We start from the raw sequence: 17,360 nt of genomic DNA on the forward strand, positions 1-17,360 counted from the left end.
GCAGAGGAGTTTGGTAAGATTGAAGGTTGGGATAAAAAGGGCTTAAAATAGAAATAAGAGTTATTCGGAAAGTAGCAAATATAGGTGGAATAACAATGGAGGGTCTTGTTTCTTAGGGAAACAATATTTGAGGAATATAATGAGAGAGTGAAGGAGAGAAGGAGATAGGAAGAAAATGGTGATTTCAGAGATATTTTCTGAATGAAGGTAAAAGAGAGAGAGAAAGAGAGTAATTCATTTGTTCTCATTCTTATCTATTTCAATCCAATCATGAACACATTATGCTTATAATGGATTTTCCTTTGATGCAGTTTTTTTCCGTAGGTTTCTGTTAATCGGTGCTCAATCTCCTTAAAGGAGAAGAAGATGAAGAAGGAGATGATAGAAGAGATGGTGATTGTAGGAGGTTTAGTAATGGTTCAATTTGTATACGCAGGCAACTCTTTGCTCATGAGTTATTTGATGTCACTCGGTCTCGGCCCTTTCACCATTGTCATCTTCTCTACCTTTGCCACTTTCTTAATCCTCTCCCCTTTCGCCATCCTCTTCGAAAGGTCTGTCTCATGACTTTTTTCCAAATACCAAAAAAAAAATCCTCTTTTTCGCTTCAGACAGTAAATGTTTCGGTTTGGTCTTGTTGTTCTAAAGGAAGCAATGGCCGAATGAGCTTAGCCCGAGGCTGATTGGTAAGCTAGTTTTGATCTCCTTTGCAGGGTAAGTATCATCTTCCATTTCCATAACTTATTTTTGTTAAAAATTGTATAATTTTTTTGTTGAAAATTTGCATTTTTGTTTCTGTATAACAAAAACAGGGTTACTCTGTTCCAGTCTCTGTTTCTTGAAGGAATCAGGTTGACATCACCAGCGATGGCCACAGCGATGCCTAATCTCGCTCCTGGTCTGATTTTCTTCATCGCTTGGATCGTTAGGTGAAATCATCAAACCCTTGTTTTAGCATCGATTTTTATGTGTTCCAACGTTCATTGTTGTTGTCTCTCTCTTCTCTTCTGTTCTTTTTTGGGATAGGTTAGAGAAGATGAATATGAGATGTTTTTACAGCAAACTGAAGATCTTAGGGACATTGTTGTGCGTATTTGGAGCTTTGACAATGAGCTTAATGCACAGCGCTTCGATCAAACGCGATGAAGAAGATAATGCTTCAGTATTCGTGTTTGATCGAGACAGAGTCGTAGGATGTTTGTACCTTCTCGGAGCTGTCTTTGTCTTATCCTCCAACGTCGTTCTTCAGGTAAGTTAAACCGGTTCGTCAAAACCGGTTCGGTTTACTTTCCATGCCGTTCTAAAACTCGGTTATTGCAGGCTTCGACATTGGCAGAGTTTCCAGCACCGATTTCATTAAGTGCGATAACGGCATTGATTGGAGTGTTGATAACAACGATGGTACAATTCTTGCAAAACCAGAAAGCAAAACTACTTACCAGTTCATTCGTTAGTATCGGTAACCTCGTTGGTTTTTCTCTTCTGGTAAGTTCAAATAAATCTTCAATATACATAATCAATGGTTTATGGTTATGATGTATTTAGTTTTTCAAAATGTATATATATTGTTTTTGAAATGGCAGGGAGGGATGGTGAGTGGAGCATGTGTTAGCTTTAATGGATGGGCAATGAAGAAACGTGGACCGGTTTTGGTTTCAATGTTTAGTCCTTTCGCTACCGTTATTTCGGTTGCTTTCTCGGTTTTGACATTAGGAGAGTCCGTTTGCATTGGAAGGTAACTTTGATTCACATTGAAAGAAAAATGCTTGAATATAGCTCATGTTTGGTTTTTTATTTGTTATTATCAATGATTAACAAACCAAAACAAAAATTATGCAGTGTGGCAGGAATGTGTTTGATGTTCATAGGACTGTACCTTGTCTTGTGGGCTAAAGGCAAAGAAGGATTGTCACAAATTGAGAGTCTTGAAAGTGAGTTCGACTCTGAGAAGCCTCTTTTGTCTTGATAGTTTTTTCTTTCTTACAACAATGGTCGGAAATTGAATATATACTGAGAATTGAGTTGTAGTCAATAGTCTCTATTATTTCTAGTCAACATTTCAAAACGGAGAAAGTGCAAATCTATATTTTGTCCCCTTTTATATTGTTTTTTCCTCGCAGAGCATTGAGAGAAGATGATGGATGAAGTCACAAATCATATCGAATAACAATTACAAGTTTTCATCAGTTAAAACGTCCACGAAATATTTTACCGAAGATAAGATATTATTAGAGAAAAAAAAAGAAGATATTATTAGAGATTTAGTTAGATATATCATCATTTATGGAACACAAGAAAACAAGAATATCTACTGTTTCGTCTGATATAATTCGTTACGGTCGAAGTACAAGATTGAATTGGGTTCTAATGCTGATTTTTTTTTTTTGGGTATAACGTAAAAGAAAATGGAAAAATGTTTTTATATGACTGAGGTAGTCAATGGTGATTACGTTACCAAAATAAACAAAGCTGGGTTCATTATGTGCTCATAATAGTGTCTGTGAGATTATTAATAATCTCATAGATGTTCATAGTCAAACAATAGATATATATAAGGGTAAATTCGGAAAAGTGAATGCCAACCAAAAAAAAAAAAATCAAAGACTCTCTCTCTCGTTTCGATCTCAAAGATTTCACCGACTAATCGGAGTTTGGATCGGAGATTGGATCCGGGAATTCATCGGGAATCCTTTGTGGGGTTTGGATCTGTAAATGGCGCTTGGCTCAAATTAGTCTTGATTTTCCTTAAATCTACTTCGTTTTGCAATTGATCATTTTCGTGAAGCTTGCAGATCCGTCGATCTCTCGCGGAGATTTTTGTGAGGGTTTAGGTTTAGGGTTTTTATCCCGATTTCGATAGCGTTTACAAATTGATGGCTTCGACTCCTCAATTCCTGCTGGATGATCAAACGGACGAGGATTTCTTCGACAAACTTGTTGATGACTCCTTCTCTCCCAGCGAAGCTCACGCTTCATCTTCTGCTAAAGAGCTGAAATTCGACGACGGAAGTGACTCCGATGACGCCAAAGCGTTTGCGAATCTCTCCCTCGTTGACGATTCTGTGGGTGATGGGGACGTAACATTGAACGAAGCAGGCCCGAGGATCGATGTTGCAAACGAGGGTACAAGTAGTTCGCTGGGAAAAGAAGAGCCTTCATCAATTGCTATGGAAGCTGTTCAATTTGCGCACAGTGATGACAATAAGTTAAGAGATGATGTGCTGAGATCGGAGGTTGATGATATGCCACTATCTGAAACAGCAAAAGAAAGCAATACAATCGATGGATCTGGGAGTCCTGGGGTTAAGGAGGTTGATTGGGGCTCTTTCTATGCGGATTCGTCTGTAAATGACGGTCATGGGTTCGGTTCATACTCTGATTTCTTCACTGAGTTGGACGGATCTACAGGAAATTTACAGGGAAAGGCGGAGGTAGATGTGGTTGCTGCAGGAAACTTTGTATCCAATCCTACAAATTTAAGTGTTGGTTTAAATAATTCGGCAGGTTTCGAGCAACATCAGGGTGAAGTGAATCACGTTTCTGAAAATGGGCAGTACGTGAATAACAGTCAATCTTGGGAAAATCTCTATCCTGGATGGAAATATGATGCAAGTACTGGCCAGTGGTATCAAGTTGATGGTGGCCATGATGCAAGCATTATAAATTCACAGGAGAGCTATATTAACCCAGCGAGTAATTGGGAAAGCGCTGCTTCTACTTATAACTCGGATGTTGCATATCTGGGAGAGAGCAAAACATCTGCAGTGGCTGCCACAGCTGAGAGTGTGTCTACCTGGAACCAGGTTTCACAAGTGAGCAATGGATATCCAGAACACATGGTCTTTGACGCGCAGTATCCAGGATGGTACTATGACACAATTGCTCAAGAATGGCGCTCCCTGGACAGCTACAACCAGGCTTCTCAAACAACTGGAAATAGTCAAGCTCATGATCAGCTTTTCTCTCCAAGTACAGGAAGATCAAAAGATGGGCGTCCACCACATGCACTTGTCAATTTTGGATTTGGCGGAAAGCTCATTGTTATGAAGGATAGTAGTGGTTCCCTCCAGAATTCATCATTTGGAAGTCAGGTTAGACCCGAAGTGGTACTTTTCATTTGTTTATTTTACACTCTTGGGAGTTTATTAAAAATCACATTTTATATATAGTATGCTTATCATAAAGTGTGAAATATATTCTCCGTTAACCTCATAAAGCGAATTTCAGTTCTGGTTTAACTGATAATCTTTTTCTATTTGATTCAAAGGGAACTGGAGGAAGCTCTATATCTGTCCTAGACTTGGCGGAAGTTATTTCTGGGAATGCCTCTTATTCAAGTCTCGGGGAAGACTCTTCGAGTTACTTTCGTTGTCTGCATCAACAATCTCTTCCAGGTCCCTTGGTTGGAGGAAATGTTGGAAGTAAAGACTTACATAAGTGGCTTGATGAGAGAATTTTACATTGTGAATCTTCCGACATGGACTTTGCTAGAGGGAAGCTTTTAAAATTGCTTCTTTCTTTGCTCAGAATATCTTGTCAGTATTATGGGAAACTCCGGTCTCCTTTTGGAACTGATGCAACGCAAAAGGTGAGCAGTTCTGGAGTTCCATTGTCAGTACGCTTAATAAGGAAAACATTTATATGTTTTACAATTTTCTCATCCTTGTATCTATTGTGCAAACAGGAAATGGATTCTGCAGAATCAGCAGTCGCTAAACTTTTTGCGTCTGCCAAGAAAGATGGCGTACAAAATGGTAGTTATGCTCCTTTTAGCCAATGCTTACATCATTTACCACCTGAATCACAAATGCAAGTGAGTATTGGACATGATATCTCATATTTTCTTACGAGGAAAAAGGTTCTATAATTAACGACGGTTTTGTTTTTCCTTAGTAACTCATTTGGAAGAATTTTCCAGGTAACTGCCTCAGAAGTGCAGAATCTTCTGGCTTCTGGTAGGAAAATGGAGGCTCTCCAATGTGCCCAAGAAGGTCATTTGTGGGGACCAGCGCTTGTTATCGCGGCCCAACTTGGGCAACAGGTTTCTTTCTCTTGATTGCTATAGGTCTAAACGTTCCACTCTTGTTAGTGTGTAACTGACTTGGTCGGTGTCTTAAATTAATGCAGTTCTATGTTGACACTGTGAAACAAATGGCCCTTCGCCAGCTTGTGCCCGGGTCACCTTTACGGACATTGTGCCTGCTGGTTGCAGGGCAACCAGCTGAAGTGTTCTCCACTGGAAGTACAAGCGATATCAGTTTTCCTGGTTCCATTAATGTGGCTCAACAGCAACCCCAGGTAATGCACAAACCATATATTTCTTCTCAGTCAGACAATGCGATTGATTACAGTGTACAAATATTTTTGGAAACACGTTGATAGAAAATGTAGAGAGAAAGATTACAATGGTAAACTCCCAACCTCTTGTTCCTCCGATGAATCCGATAAAACATACCCCGTAGTTCTCTCTTGATTAAAGTCGGAAACTGTGTAGATGGTGGGAAGACACTGCGAGACAAGAGTTATTTTCTCACATGATTAAACACAATCATTACCCCTTAGTTCTCTCCTCCATTTCACAGGACGTAATTTCTTCCAGCAGCTCTGCCATGGGGAGTTTGCTAATAGTATCTTTTTGTTTCCTTGAATCGCAGTTTGGAAGTAGTAGCATGCTTGACAATTGGGAAGAGAATTTGGGTATAATAACTGCGAACAGAACCACAGATGATGAGCTTGTGATTACTCATCTTGGAGATTGCATGTGGAAAGAAAGGGGCGAGGTGGTTCTCTGCCTTTTTGTATTGTTTTACTTCATGGAAGACTTTATCATGACATTTGAACTACTGTTATGAATCAGATAATTGCGGCGCATATTTGCTATTTAATCGCGGATAAGAACTTTGATCCATACTCAGATAGTGCCAGGCTCTGCCTTGTCGGAGCAGATCATTGGAAAAATCCTAGAACTTATGCAAGTCCAGAGGCTATACAGGTGATTTCTGATCACTGTGGTTTTAGTTATCATCACACTATCTGGGAGATTCTATTTTGAGCATATCATAAGTGGCCTCCTAATTGCTCAATATCTTTTAATATTTTCCTTATTTGTTGGTTGATCTTTGCATGGGCAGAGAACCGAGTTATTTGAATACTCTAAGACGCTGGGAAACTCTCAGTATATCCTGTTACCGTTTCAACCATATAAAGTCATATATGCCCATATGCTGGCTGAAGTTGGTAAACTTTCGGCTGCTCAGAAGTAAGAAGATTCACTTAATATCAACTATTGTTGGTTAAACTGTATGTATATGGCTTCCTGATGTCGCTGTGCTGTGGCTGAAACAGGTACTGTCAAGCAGTATTGAAATGCCTCAAGACTGGCCGATCACCTGAAGTGGAAATGTGGAAACAGTTTGTTTTGTCACTTGAAGAGAGAATCCGTTTCCACCAACAGGTACAGCCCACTAAATTTTGGTTTCAATAAAAATACATGGAATTTCTGGTTTTTCCCATGCGTTTACATCTGCTAGCTGTCTATTCCTTTAGATGGAAATGTATAAGAGCCATAAACTGGGAATAATCTGAAGCTTGTTCCTTTCTAATGATCCAACTTAATGGGACATTCCTATTTCAGGGCGGGTATACTGTGAATTTGGCCCCAGCAAAATTTTTTGGAAAAGTGCTAAACTTTATCGATAGTACGGCACATCGTGTTGTTGGGGGCATACCACCTGCACCACTTTCAAGAACAGGAAGCCTTCAGGTAAATGAGTATCATCATCAACAGCAGGAATCCACTAAGTTAGCATATAGTCAATCGGTTAATACAATGTCATCATTGATGGCACCTGCTTCAATGGAACCCATACATGATTCGGGTGGAAATGGGAGGAGAATGGCAGTACATACTAGAAGCGTATCAGAGCCAGATTTCGGTAGGACGCCAATACAGGTCTATACCAGAAAACCATTATCACCGCTAAGACTAATGTATGTTAGAGTATGAAATTCATAATTGATTGCCTTTTTCTAGGATATGGCTGACTCCTCGAAAGAAATGGCTGGGGTTACACAGTTGAAAGCATCTGGGACTGTGACAGGTTCGCGGTTTAGTCGCTTTGGTTTTGGCATGCTAAAGGACACTGTAGGGAGGGTCTTACAAGTTCGATCATCCAAAGAGGTACTCTGAACATGCTTGGAACTTGATGTTTTCTCCTTAAACTTATTCTAATTTGCTGTTCGTGCTTTGTGTTAAGGCAAAATTGGGCGCAGAAAATCAATTCTACTATGACGAGAAACTAAAGAGATGGGTGGAGAAAGGTGTGGAACCCCCAGCTGAGGAAGCTGCACTGCCTCCTCCTCCAACAATAGGCACATTCCAAAACAACTCATTGGGTTATGAAAACAAATCTGACGTGAATCCATCTAGTGGGAGCTGGAGTTCCAGCGGTCCAACTCCGTCAGAGAATTCTTCAGGAATCCCACCAGTCTCACAGAGCTCGAATCAATTCTCAGCTCGTGGACGTATGGGTGTACGTGCAAGGTAAACAAATAGCTTGAGGCACTTTAGCATCAGAATCTGTGTAGACTATCCTAAATCCCAAATCATGAACGCAATTTTACTGAAACATTGGAATGGCATTAACGAGAGAATATAAGGCACCTTTGGTTTACTACTAGGAAAGATGAAGCATTCAGTATAAAGAGGCATAACAAGTATCTTGGTTGCAGTTTCCGGTTTTCCAGCCGTTAGTTATAAATTCTCCAAGTGTAATTGTTAAATGTGCATGCTTAGAGTTAACTCAGTTTACTCTCTTTTGGGGCAGATACGTCGACACCTTTAATCAAGGCCGTGGAAACTCTCAGACCATGTTTCAGTCACCTTCCATACAATCTCCTAAACCACCAATCCCTGCAAAAGCAAAATTCTTCATTCCAGCAACACCTGCAACGTCTTCAAACGGCCAAGTAATGGAACCTGCTGCTGCTGAAATCAGACAGGAGGAGAACGCGGCAGATGAATTAGTAGCCTCATCAGGTGCGCCAGCACAAATGACGATGCAGAGATATCCAAGTATGGACAACATCAAAAGAAATGGAATGGGAATAAGCCTCAACGGGGATCATCATCCTCCTCCTGCTTCCAGAAGAACAGCTTCGTGGAGCGGAAACTTCAACACCTCGTTTACGCCTCCAACTAGTCCATCAACCTTCAAACCAGTTCTACTCAACAGTAGCAGCAGCAGCGTAGGAGAAGAACTTCAGGAAGTGGAACTATAAGTCACCGGAAAACTGGAATTTCACAAAGTTTTGGTCGGTGTCGCAGGTAGGAAAGTTCTCGACACAAAAACCAATCAATTCCTTGTTGATCCATGAGGAAAACAGAGAGCTTAGTGAGCCTCCGTCGTCTTCTTATTCAATGATAGGGGCAGGCAGTATAATTGCATTTTGTATAGATGATTCATTGCTTCATTTGGGTTTTGACAATGGAACCAAAAGTTTGTCTTCTAGAGAGCTGCAATACTATAGCTTTTGGCTTTTGCTAAGTATATAATAAGGTCAGATCTGACCGAATTTACTTGTATTAATTTCTGTTATTCGTCAATTTTTATATTGTAAGAGGTAAGGAGTTGCACAATGTTATGTTACACATACTGTATCTTGTATTAAGTTCTGTTAACTCGCCCAAATTTAATGGGGTGTAAAACTAGTTGAATTTTCCAGCCAAATCGAAATACTTATTTAAAACAATAATTTTTTATATACTTAGTGTGATTGTCTTTACCTGAATATTTGATGTCTTCACTCCGCTACAGACAACCATAGATTAAAAAGTAACAAAGGTAAGGGATTGAAATTCATCAAGAAATTAGATTCCTAGTACATGATTCCATTACAAAATATAAGGTTACACATTATGACAAGAATCTCGGACATGTATAAATCTTCTCATGTTCAAATGTATATAAATAAATAAATCACAACAAATAAATCAACGAATGAAGGGAACGACGTGCAGCTGAAATAATGTTTGAAATTGGTTAAGCATCTCTAGGAGCGATCCAATGTCTCCCATTGACGAAGCTCTTAGCCATAAAAGGATGGGCCGACTCATAGTCCAAAGCTCTAGCCCATGATACGCCTCTCGTCGCTGCTGCTCCTGGCCCATAGCAATTGTACACTCCAAAAAACGCCGTCCTGATTTTCGACATTTCTCAATCAATTTTCTTTATTCTTTTTTTTTTTGTTTGTTAATCGCACGGATTAACGCAAAAGCTTATATAATATTTTGTTATGTACGTACTTGCTTTTATTGGATTTATGGTCCCAATCGTCCCAGCCACCATGAGCAACAAGAGCATCAAAGTAGGTGTAAGCGTAGACGATGCGTGAGTATTGGCCCATTGCCCGGCCCACGTACAATGGACCAGTACCCGTGACCCGACAACCCACGAATGTGAAACCCGTTTTCTCCTCCGGGCATGTCCTCCCGTGCGCCGCTATCGACCCGAATCTCGACGCTATCGAATGCAACTCACAGTCCTTCACCAACAGTTAACACATCAATTATTAATATTGTATTATGAGCTTCTCACTCAAAAACTACCTCGTGGTCAAATATCTTTTAGCCATGTTCATTTTTAAAAATGTGATATATTCTACATAATTTGAAATAAATGTGTATCCTTACTTTATACATGGAGCGGCCGTTACCGAAAATAAAGTCGATAGAGCCTTCGATGTAACACTCCTTGAAGTAATGACGGCCAGCATCGTCGCATAAAGTGTCCTGTGCACCGTAGAATCCACAGCCGGAAAAGTAAGCTTTGTCGCCGGAGATCCTAAACGCCACCGCCTGCCACCCTTGCATTCCAGGCATCGGCGCCGGCGCAGTATTCTTCACATTTATAAGAAAATAAAAAATGAACGAAAAATTAGACTCACAGTTCAAGAAAAAGGAACAACTCATATATGTCAAAGTTTATGTTTTTTCTTTTGGCAATAGAACTAGCTAGTACCGTGAAGCTAATGTTTCTTGCGGAGAAATGATTAGCGAAGACTGTGACAGAAGCAGTTTGATAAGTCCGTAACTGCTGACCGTCAGGACCACGGTCTGATGCACGGTCGTGCCACTCTATGACCGTCAAGTCCCGACCAGCTCCCTTAAAAGTTATGTACGGTTTTGTCGCTGGAACCACCACTTTCTCTCTGCATGTACACAAGGATATTGCATAAATGCAAAGTTAAATTTTAACCCTATGTTGCATGTGTGCGTGAAACAAGTAAAAGAATAATAATAACATAACAAATAGATTAAGGAGTCAAGTAAGGAATATAAGTACCGGTAGAATCCAGGACCAATCTTGATAACAATACTCATGTTGTTGTTCTTTGGTATGGAATCGACGGCGTCTTGGACGGAGCGAAACTGAGAGTGCCCGGTGAGTGAGACGGTGATGACTTTGTGACCTTTGGGACCCACCCATTTCCGGTGGTGGTGATGGTGTTGAATTTCTTCGGTGGAGTTTGAACAAGCTGCAACAAATGAAAAACGAAAACATAAGCTGTGGAAAAATAAGAAAGAAACAGAAAGGAGAAAGTTGAGGGAATAAGTAAAAGATCTGAGTTGCGCCATTAGACGGTGATGGAGAAAGAAAATGGTCGAGGAGTAAGCAAATGACGATGGAGGATCGTTGGGTTTTATACATTTACTAATTCCTAAGGTGGTCCTTGTATGTTTGAGTCTTAACGGTCATATTTTTGTGCTGAAGTGAAGCCAACATTAGCAAAGAACACAAGATCGTCTATAGGTTTTTTTTGTCTTCATATGTTTTAGCTTTTACTGTTTTAATTATTTTTTTTGGGGCCAAAAGATTTTATTGTTTAAACCAAGAAATTGAGTTATTTTATTTTATAATTTAAAGTAGCCTGCCTATTATCGAGTTATGTTTTTTTTTTCTGTTTCGGTTTGGAATTAAGTGTTTGGCTAACTATTTCAGGTTTTGAGTTTAGGGTTTGTCTTTATTTCAGATTCGACCAATGGTATAGCTTTATTGTTAGATATAAACATGAGCCCATGATTTTTTTATGTGACTGTGGTTAGTTGTTTTCTCATAGTCCATATATATATAGCTACACTATATATTAAAGTATATTGGAACTGCCCATAATCATGATAATATTATTTGAAAGCAGGCTTAATTAGGGACAGTGAAGCATGAGGAACCCACTCTCTTTCTCTCTCGTGGGAGTTATATATATACTAATATTGCATACACACATGCACTCCATCAACTAATATTTGTTGATACTAAAACGGTCTTATTGCGTTGATGAGGAGAAAATTGAAATTGAAACGATAAGGCAAAATATGATGATGTATGAAGAAAGAATTATGGGTGAAAATAAGTAGTACAGTAAATTTATGATAGTGCGGACACTTTTCTATGCATCTATGCGTCACGTGAACCCTATTTGGGTCCCATACATTGAAAAGTACCACTCATCATAAATCCAACCTATCAACCTATAATTTTCTGAACGTTGGAAGATTGTTCCAAACCTTCTTTGTAAATCCGATTGGGACCATCATTACTATCTTTGATTTCTGATCCGCTTTGTTATACCAGCTTCTGATTTCGATAATAGTTTTGGATAACCTCAAATTTTACGTAACAAACAACTGCTAAAATTCAAAAATTCGATTCAAAGTATGTCTATATAGACAGCTAGCCATATAAAAGTTAATGTTGAATGTCTATATTTGAATTAATAATAAATTACAAAACACACCAAAATTATTCAAATTAAGAAAAAAGTTTCTAAAATGAGTTCTAGATTTTAGGAAATTTAAACAAAAAAAAAATTCAAAAATATAAGAATCCAAACAAAACAACATGAATATGTGGAAATTGTTTTTTATAAGAAAATTGGAAATCCGCCCTATAATTACCCATATATAGCTTATCATTCATTACATTTCTTTTTCTGATGAAACTGCCCCTGACCTCTCCGAAAGGATAGTTCTCATGGGACCCAAACTTATTTTCACATTCTTCCCTTGCTAAAACAACATAGTAATTGTATGTCTCATTTGACCCCAAGAAAAAATGTATCTCAAATGCTCATCGTGAGAAAATTAATAGTGTGAGACAAATAAAATAAAAAAAGGTAGGCCCATCTTTTTCATTTTGTTTTCACATTCACATTATAGTAGGCCCATCTTTTCTTCAAACCAAAAGACACAGAAGGAACCGGGAACCAGCCAAAGCCGTTATTCTCTCGCCAAACTTTTCCCGCGCCGAGAGAAATCAATTATTCCATTTTTTCTCTCTCTCTCTCTCTCCACTTTAATTTCAACTATGAGAATTCGATTCTCACCACTTTTCTTTCCTTCCTCTACACTTCAACGCAGCTATTTGATGAAATTCTCCTTCTTGAGAAATTTGAATTTTGAAAACAGAGCTCAGGATCGTTACAGATGCAAGAAACAGAGGTGAGTTACAGAAAAATACACATCTCTGATGGTGGAGAAGATTTCATGCAACCTGATTCTCTTAACGAAGAACACAACTCTAGCGAGGAACAAATGGTTGAAGCGTTTCGTAACTTGCTTCTCCTTCATGGCGAGTTACCTGCAAAGCACGGAGATCATAATACACTTATCAGGTAAATATCAAAACCATCCCTGTACCCAAAATTCCTGTTTGAATTTTATACTCAAAAATTTTCTTTTTTAATCTGATATCAGGTTTCTAAGAATGAGGGATTTTGATTTGGAGAAATCCAAAGATGCGTTTCTCAATTATCTGAAGTGGAGGGTGGATTCTAAAGTGGATATGATCTCGAAGGTATAAAAAAATGGGATCACTTTCGGTTTCTTTTCGTTGATTAGATCAGATCACTCACAACCTGTTCGACGAAATGTCTGACAGAGGTTTAAGTTTGAGGAATACGGTGAAGTGAAGAAACATTACCCTCATGGGTTTCATAAGGTTGACAAAAGTGGTAGGCCAATATACATTGAAAGAATCGGAATGGTTGACTTAAACGCGTTTCTGAAATCAACCACCATTGAGAGATATGTCAAGTATCATATTAGAGAACAAGAGACGACTCTGAGCTTGAGATTTCCGGCGTGTTCAATTGCTTCGGAGAAGCATGTTTCGTCTACCACAACGATTTTGGATGTCTCTGGAGTGGTAAGCGCCGGTACTTTCTACCTTTTTTAATTTGAAGTTCTTGTAGATGAAATGTTAAAATGTTGTGTTCTTTAAACAGGGAATGTCAAACTTCTCAAAACCTGCAAGATCACTCTTCATGGAAATTCAGAAGATAGACAACAATTATTACCCTGAGGTAGGTGGGTTTTTGGATTTCATTACCAGCTTCATGAACAATGCTTGTCATTCTGATTGGTTTGGCTCTAGACTTTGCATCGCCTCTTTGTTGTCAATGCCAGTTCAGGATTCCGGATGTTGTGGCTTGCACTCAAGACCTTTCTCGATGCTCGGACATTGGCCAAAGTTCAGGTAAGCATATATCCCATTCGATACTTTCTTTTATGGCTTAGTCACAATGTTTTTTACCATAACATTATGTTTTTTTTCCAGGTGCTAGGACCCAACTACCTTGGAGAGCTACTTGAAGCAATAGATCCAAGGTCCAATCCCTTTTTCTGATTTGTTTCGTAAATTGCTTTGGAATCTCAGCATTGTTTGTGTTTGATGTCATAAAACAGCAACTTACCGACATTTCTGGGAGGAAACTGCACCTGTTCAGATCATGGAGGCTGTCTTTTCAGCGACGAAGGACCTTGGAATGATCCAGACATCAAGGCAAAGATCCAGGTTAATGCCAAGAATCATTGAATGACCATTGAAAACAAATCAAGTATACACAATTGTTTCTAGTAAATTGGATTATTTCTTCGATATATATATAGGAGACTTCCACTATTGGAGATGCTGATTTAGAGGAACAAACGTTGGAGAAAGTCTCAGAATACGCTCCAGCCAATCGAAAAGTACAACGGATTGTTTAAATGAAAGTCGAATTCTTGACTTCAATATTGAAGCTGAGTAAGATATGTTATTAATTGCAGGAAGATTCAGGCAAGAACATGATTACATTGCAGAAGTATGCTTCCATGAAAGCTGCTGTTAAGGAATCCCAGAAGGTGAAATTGTGTGCATATAAATACACATTTCTCAGGAGTATAAATATTTCGTTTCATGAATCTAAGTATCCATTGTCTGATTTGCGTGGTTGGTTCTTGCAGAGAATCCAAATGTTGGAGATGTCACTTCATGAAACAAAAAAGGTAAAGAGATAGAGATGAGAAGCTAATTCTATACATCATATGAGTTTCAGTTACAGTTTCACTTATCTATGCTTAAGGTTTAATAGTCTTTCTCATATTTTCAGGCCTTGAATGGACTTGCAGAGATCATTGAGGCCATAAAACCGAATCAAACCGAAAAAAACTATAGCAAAACCGGTTTAGCGCGTAAAACTACTGTTACGAAAATGTCCGGTTTGAGCTGAAGAAAAAAAATTGCAGTATGAGTCATGATGATGACGATGGTCTGTGGATTCCGTACTACGGCGATAAATGCAATCATGTGTGGAGCCAATCTGTCTCACATGCAACTGCACGTGTGATCTCTGCAACTCAGCTTCATCTCTTACATTTATTTTTTATTTTTTATCAATCTAATTCCACAGCTCTATTTGATTAATTGATTCTCTTCCCGATGACAAATGCTTCACTGGAAGAATAACAGTATACTCGCACATATTTTATTTACAGTCAAGTCATTTATAGTAAATAAAAAAGGCTTATGTTGATTATTGTACCAAGATTTTATAGTGCTATTTCAGTCCTTGGTTACAATTTATGCAATTTTATGTTATTCACTCATTAGTGATATAAACAGAAGACTGACCATCACGATCATCATGACCATTCTTCAAGTTGAAGAACAAGAAAGTGGCAAACTTTATAGAGAGGAGTGAGTTTTTTCATAAAGCTTCTGCAATAGAAAATTTACAGATTGCTACACCTAAACACTTCCCACACCACAACACAGCGCTTTCCAAATTTCAACATTCACGGCAGCGTGGAAAAAAAAAAAAACAATCAAACAGATGAAAATTAATCTTTTCCTTTTTTAAGCTCTCTACAATCTCGGTTTTCCATCAAGACGAACAACATCCACCTTTCTTGGATTCACCCTGCGCCTCTGATGGAATCACAACTTTCTTGCCGTTGCTGAGTGAAGCAGGATCTTGCTTGTTTAGCTCCTGTGAGCTCATCACTTTCCTGCTCAGTATGTTGTATATCTCTTTCACAACCGTCTCAAATGCAGCTGCGACATTTGATGAGTCCAGAGCCGATGTCTCCATAAAGAAAAGACCTTGCGCTTCCGCCAATGCTTTACCTTCCGCTGTTGGCACTTCTCTAATGTCCTTAAGATCCGACTTGTTTCCCACCAGGATTGTCACAACGTTCATATCAGAGTGTGCTGCAACAGTTACGTAATAGTCATTTGCATTGGGATGATTGTTTAGTAGAAGATAAGAAAATAAGATAAGAGTTTTTTGGTTTCTTACTGTGCAGCTCGTTGAGCCATCTACCAATGCTGTGAAAAGTCTGTCGTCTGCTGATGTCGTAAACCAGAAGAGCTCCAACTGCACCTCTGTAATACGCAGAAGTGACTGCTCTGAAACGTTCTTGACCAGCCGTGTCCCATATCTGTGCTTTGATCTCCTTTCCATTAATATCCATCTTCTGCGTCTGAAACTCCACTCCAATCGTCGACTTTGAATTCGGATAAAACTCATCCCTAGCAAACCTTGCGAGCAAATTTGATTTCCCGACTGCAGAATCACCTATTAGAACAATCTTGAAGAGGTAGTCTTCACTCTTGTCGTCCTCGGAATAAAAAGCCATCTCCTTTTACGCTTGAGAGTACTCCCTTCTACAGAGGCATATTTTTACCACTCGCTTTTAGCCCGTCTACAAAGTTAAAAACAAAACAGAGGAGTCAAAGTGAGGAAGAGGGAACAACAAGAATAAGTAGAGTTGTCAAAAAAAACTTCAGAAAAAGGAAAGATTGAGATCTAAGAGTTAACAATAGAATCTTTAATATCACCTGTCTACAGAGGTAGCTTCCTAGAAGGTTCTGTGGAGCAAAGTTGACTAAATTTCCAATCTTTCAACTCTCAACCACCCTAAAAAATCTATCACAAGCAAATGATTCCGCACATAAGAGCCTTCTGGATCCAAAGTAAGGCACCAATACAAGTTACCTCTTCTGAAAGCTGGATCTGACCCTATAGTATATTGTTCTACAAGATCACTTGGGTGTGTAAGCCTATATACAAACAAGTAAAGCCAACTTTAGCTGTGAGATCACCCTGAGAATCTAAGTTAAAGTCGGTGGATAGTAACTATTCACAAGGCATGAAAGCCGCCAATAGAAAAGCAGAGCAATATTCTCTCTATCAAAAAAGAAAGAAAAAAAAATATAGATTTCAGACAGAAAAGACAAGCGCGGGCCCTAAGCAACCAACACTAATTATCAGTGGATCACACAAAGTGCAGCTAAACACTGATGGAAATTCGCAGTCTTGTCCTTAAGTTACACACTAAAGATGAATCAGTAAATGATTGTTTTGCAGGTATACTATCTCTGCGTGAATATGGATATTCATATACGGAATGAGAGAACGAAGGTAGGCCACATTTTTCAGAGAAATGTGAGATATCTTTAGCAAAGAGAATTATAGACCCCAATCCACAAGAATCGAAATTTCACCTAAGAAACTAAACCCAACTAAGAACCCATTTCGAAGGAGAAAAGGAGGAGTCATGAGAGATTGTGAGATTTTTTTTTAATCAAACAGAGCGTGTGTTAGAAATCAAAGTAAAACAGAATTCCAAAGTTATGGGAGAGATCACAAGACATTCCCGTCAATTGTAAGACCACATACACACGCAAAAGAAACGATGATCATAGCAAATTCTAAATTTTCGCAGACTCATTTTACATAGTAGAACAAAAAACTACATATACAGGGATCATCACAAGGGGATATATGGGAAAAGCTTCTTTTTTTTCTCGGGAAAATGATGGAATTGCTATAAGGAAATCATAATTACCTCCTTGAAGCATCAACGATTTGAGAAATTGGGTAAATGAAGAACTGGATCCAAAGAGGAGAAAACGAAATAGGATCCCGAAATGGAATCGATCCGTGGAATAAAACGAAGGGATTCAACGCTTCTTCTGGGAAATCAAAGAGACTTCTTGTTAAGGCAGTAACTTTGGCAGAGATAAAAACCAGAAATTTTC

The 17,360-nt window shown here is 38.8% G+C and overlaps 5 protein-coding genes across 7 annotated transcripts; 3 read left to right on the plus strand and 2 right to left on the minus strand.

The window, feature by feature from the left end:
• The first annotated feature begins 170 nt into the window (after positions 1-170).
• On the plus strand, positions 171-1,966 carry LOC18016346 (WAT1-related protein At5g47470). Its single transcript, XM_006398381.2, has 8 exons — positions 171-207; positions 312-554; positions 649-714; positions 813-929; positions 1,027-1,249; positions 1,321-1,485; positions 1,584-1,735; positions 1,840-1,966. Exons 2-8 carry the CDS (start codon positions 367-369, stop codon positions 1,964-1,966), a joined length of 1,038 nt encoding a protein of 345 aa, XP_006398444.1. The 5' UTR covers positions 171-207; positions 312-366.
• Positions 1,967-2,583: 617 nt separating this feature from the next.
• LOC18016349 (protein transport protein SEC16B homolog) lies at positions 2,584-8,621 on the plus strand. Its single transcript, XM_024155219.1, has 13 exons — positions 2,584-4,091; positions 4,268-4,588; positions 4,685-4,813; positions 4,919-5,041; positions 5,128-5,298; positions 5,655-5,780; positions 5,858-5,992; positions 6,132-6,259; positions 6,346-6,454; positions 6,635-6,952; positions 7,034-7,180; positions 7,257-7,543; positions 7,827-8,621. The coding sequence occupies exons 1-13, from the start codon at positions 2,874-2,876 to the stop codon at positions 8,278-8,280; spliced, it is 3,666 nt and encodes a 1,221-aa protein (XP_024010987.1). The 5' UTR covers positions 2,584-2,873; the 3' UTR covers positions 8,281-8,621.
• A 261-nt stretch (positions 8,622-8,882) lies between these two features.
• On the minus strand, positions 8,883-10,669 carry LOC18016348 (probable pectinesterase 68). Its single transcript, XM_006398384.2, has 5 exons — positions 10,344-10,669; positions 10,020-10,209; positions 9,692-9,898; positions 9,305-9,543; positions 8,883-9,198 (listed from the first exon to the last, which is right to left on the minus strand). The coding sequence occupies exons 1-5, from the start codon at positions 10,634-10,636 to the stop codon at positions 9,042-9,044; spliced, it is 1,086 nt and encodes a 361-aa protein (XP_006398447.1). The 5' UTR covers positions 10,637-10,669; the 3' UTR covers positions 8,883-9,041.
• Positions 10,670-12,405: 1,736 nt separating this feature from the next.
• On the plus strand, positions 12,406-14,835 carry LOC18016350 (phosphatidylinositol/phosphatidylcholine transfer protein SFH11). 2 transcript variants are annotated; one of them, XM_024155286.1, is made up of 12 exons: positions 12,406-12,669; positions 12,752-12,851; positions 12,936-13,202; positions 13,282-13,359; positions 13,431-13,532; positions 13,614-13,663; positions 13,742-13,850; positions 13,946-14,026; positions 14,105-14,179; positions 14,282-14,323; positions 14,428-14,516; positions 14,603-14,835. In XM_024155286.1, exons 1-12 carry the CDS (start codon positions 12,482-12,484, stop codon positions 14,739-14,741), a joined length of 1,320 nt encoding a protein of 439 aa, XP_024011054.1. In that variant the 5' UTR covers positions 12,406-12,481; the 3' UTR covers positions 14,742-14,835. The 2 variants fall into 2 exon arrangements, with proteins under 2 accessions (XP_024011054.1, XP_006398448.2); XM_006398385.2 differs by having other exon boundaries at positions 14,428-14,835.
• Positions 14,836-14,998: 163 nt separating this feature from the next.
• On the minus strand, positions 14,999-17,317 carry LOC18016351 (ras-related protein RABA5a). Of its 2 annotated transcripts, XM_024155300.1 has the most exons (4): positions 17,168-17,302; positions 16,158-16,379; positions 15,616-16,021; positions 14,999-15,527 (listed from the first exon to the last, which is right to left on the minus strand). In XM_024155300.1, the coding sequence occupies exons 3-4, from the start codon at positions 15,953-15,955 to the stop codon at positions 15,202-15,204; spliced, it is 666 nt and encodes a 221-aa protein (XP_024011068.1). In that variant the 5' UTR covers positions 15,956-16,021; positions 16,158-16,379; positions 17,168-17,302; the 3' UTR covers positions 14,999-15,201. The 2 variants fall into 2 exon arrangements, with proteins under 2 accessions (XP_024011068.1, XP_006398449.1); XM_006398386.2 differs by lacking the exon at positions 16,158-16,379 and having other exon boundaries at positions 17,168-17,317.
• Positions 17,318-17,360: the final 43 nt, after the last annotated feature.

The sequence above is a fragment of the Eutrema salsugineum genome, unplaced genomic scaffold, assembly GCF_000478725.1.
Source record: "Eutrema salsugineum unplaced genomic scaffold, Eutsalg1_0 scaffold_20, whole genome shotgun sequence".
Classification (NCBI taxonomy): domain Eukaryota; kingdom Viridiplantae; phylum Streptophyta; class Magnoliopsida; order Brassicales; family Brassicaceae; genus Eutrema; species Eutrema salsugineum.

Coding starts and splice junctions, on each gene's coding strand:
- LOC18016346 (XM_006398381.2), top strand. CDS start 367: ATGAAGAAGGAGATGATAGAAGAGATGGTGATTGTAGGAGGTTTAGTA. Junction 930..1,026: donor TTCATCGCTTGGATCGTTAG/GTGAAATCATCA, acceptor TTTTTGGGATAG/GTTAGAGAAGATGAATATGA. Junction 1,250..1,320: donor CCTCCAACGTCGTTCTTCAG/GTAAGTTAAACC, acceptor CGGTTATTGCAG/GCTTCGACATTGGCAGAGTT.
- LOC18016349 (XM_024155219.1), top strand. CDS start 2,874: ATGGCTTCGACTCCTCAATTCCTGCTGGATGATCAAACGGACGAGGAT. Junction 5,042..5,127: donor CGGCCCAACTTGGGCAACAG/GTTTCTTTCTCT, acceptor AAATTAATGCAG/TTCTATGTTGACACTGTGAA. Junction 6,953..7,033: donor TCGGTAGGACGCCAATACAG/GTCTATACCAGA, acceptor GCCTTTTTCTAG/GATATGGCTGACTCCTCGAA.
- LOC18016348 (XM_006398384.2), bottom strand. CDS start 10,636: ATGGCGCAACTCAGATCTTTTACTTATTCCCTCAACTTTCTCCTTTCT. Junction 10,210..10,343: donor ATTGGTCCTGGATTCTACCG/GTACTTATATTC, acceptor GTGTACATGCAG/AGAGAAAGTGGTGGTTCCAG. Junction 9,199..9,304: donor CATAAATCCAATAAAAGCAA/GTACGTACATAA, acceptor GTCGAAAATCAG/GACGGCGTTTTTTGGAGTGT.
- LOC18016350 (XM_024155286.1), top strand. CDS start 12,482: ATGCAAGAAACAGAGGTGAGTTACAGAAAAATACACATCTCTGATGGT. Junction 13,203..13,281: donor TTTTGGATGTCTCTGGAGTG/GTAAGCGCCGGT, acceptor TTCTTTAAACAG/GGAATGTCAAACTTCTCAAA. Junction 14,180..14,281: donor CTGTTAAGGAATCCCAGAAG/GTGAAATTGTGT, acceptor TGGTTCTTGCAG/AGAATCCAAATGTTGGAGAT.
- LOC18016351 (XM_006398386.2), bottom strand. CDS start 15,955: ATGGCTTTTTATTCCGAGGACGACAAGAGTGAAGACTACCTCTTCAAG. Junction 15,528..15,615: donor ATGGCTCAACGAGCTGCACA/GTAAGAAACCAA, acceptor TAACTGTTGCAG/CACACTCTGATATGAACGTT.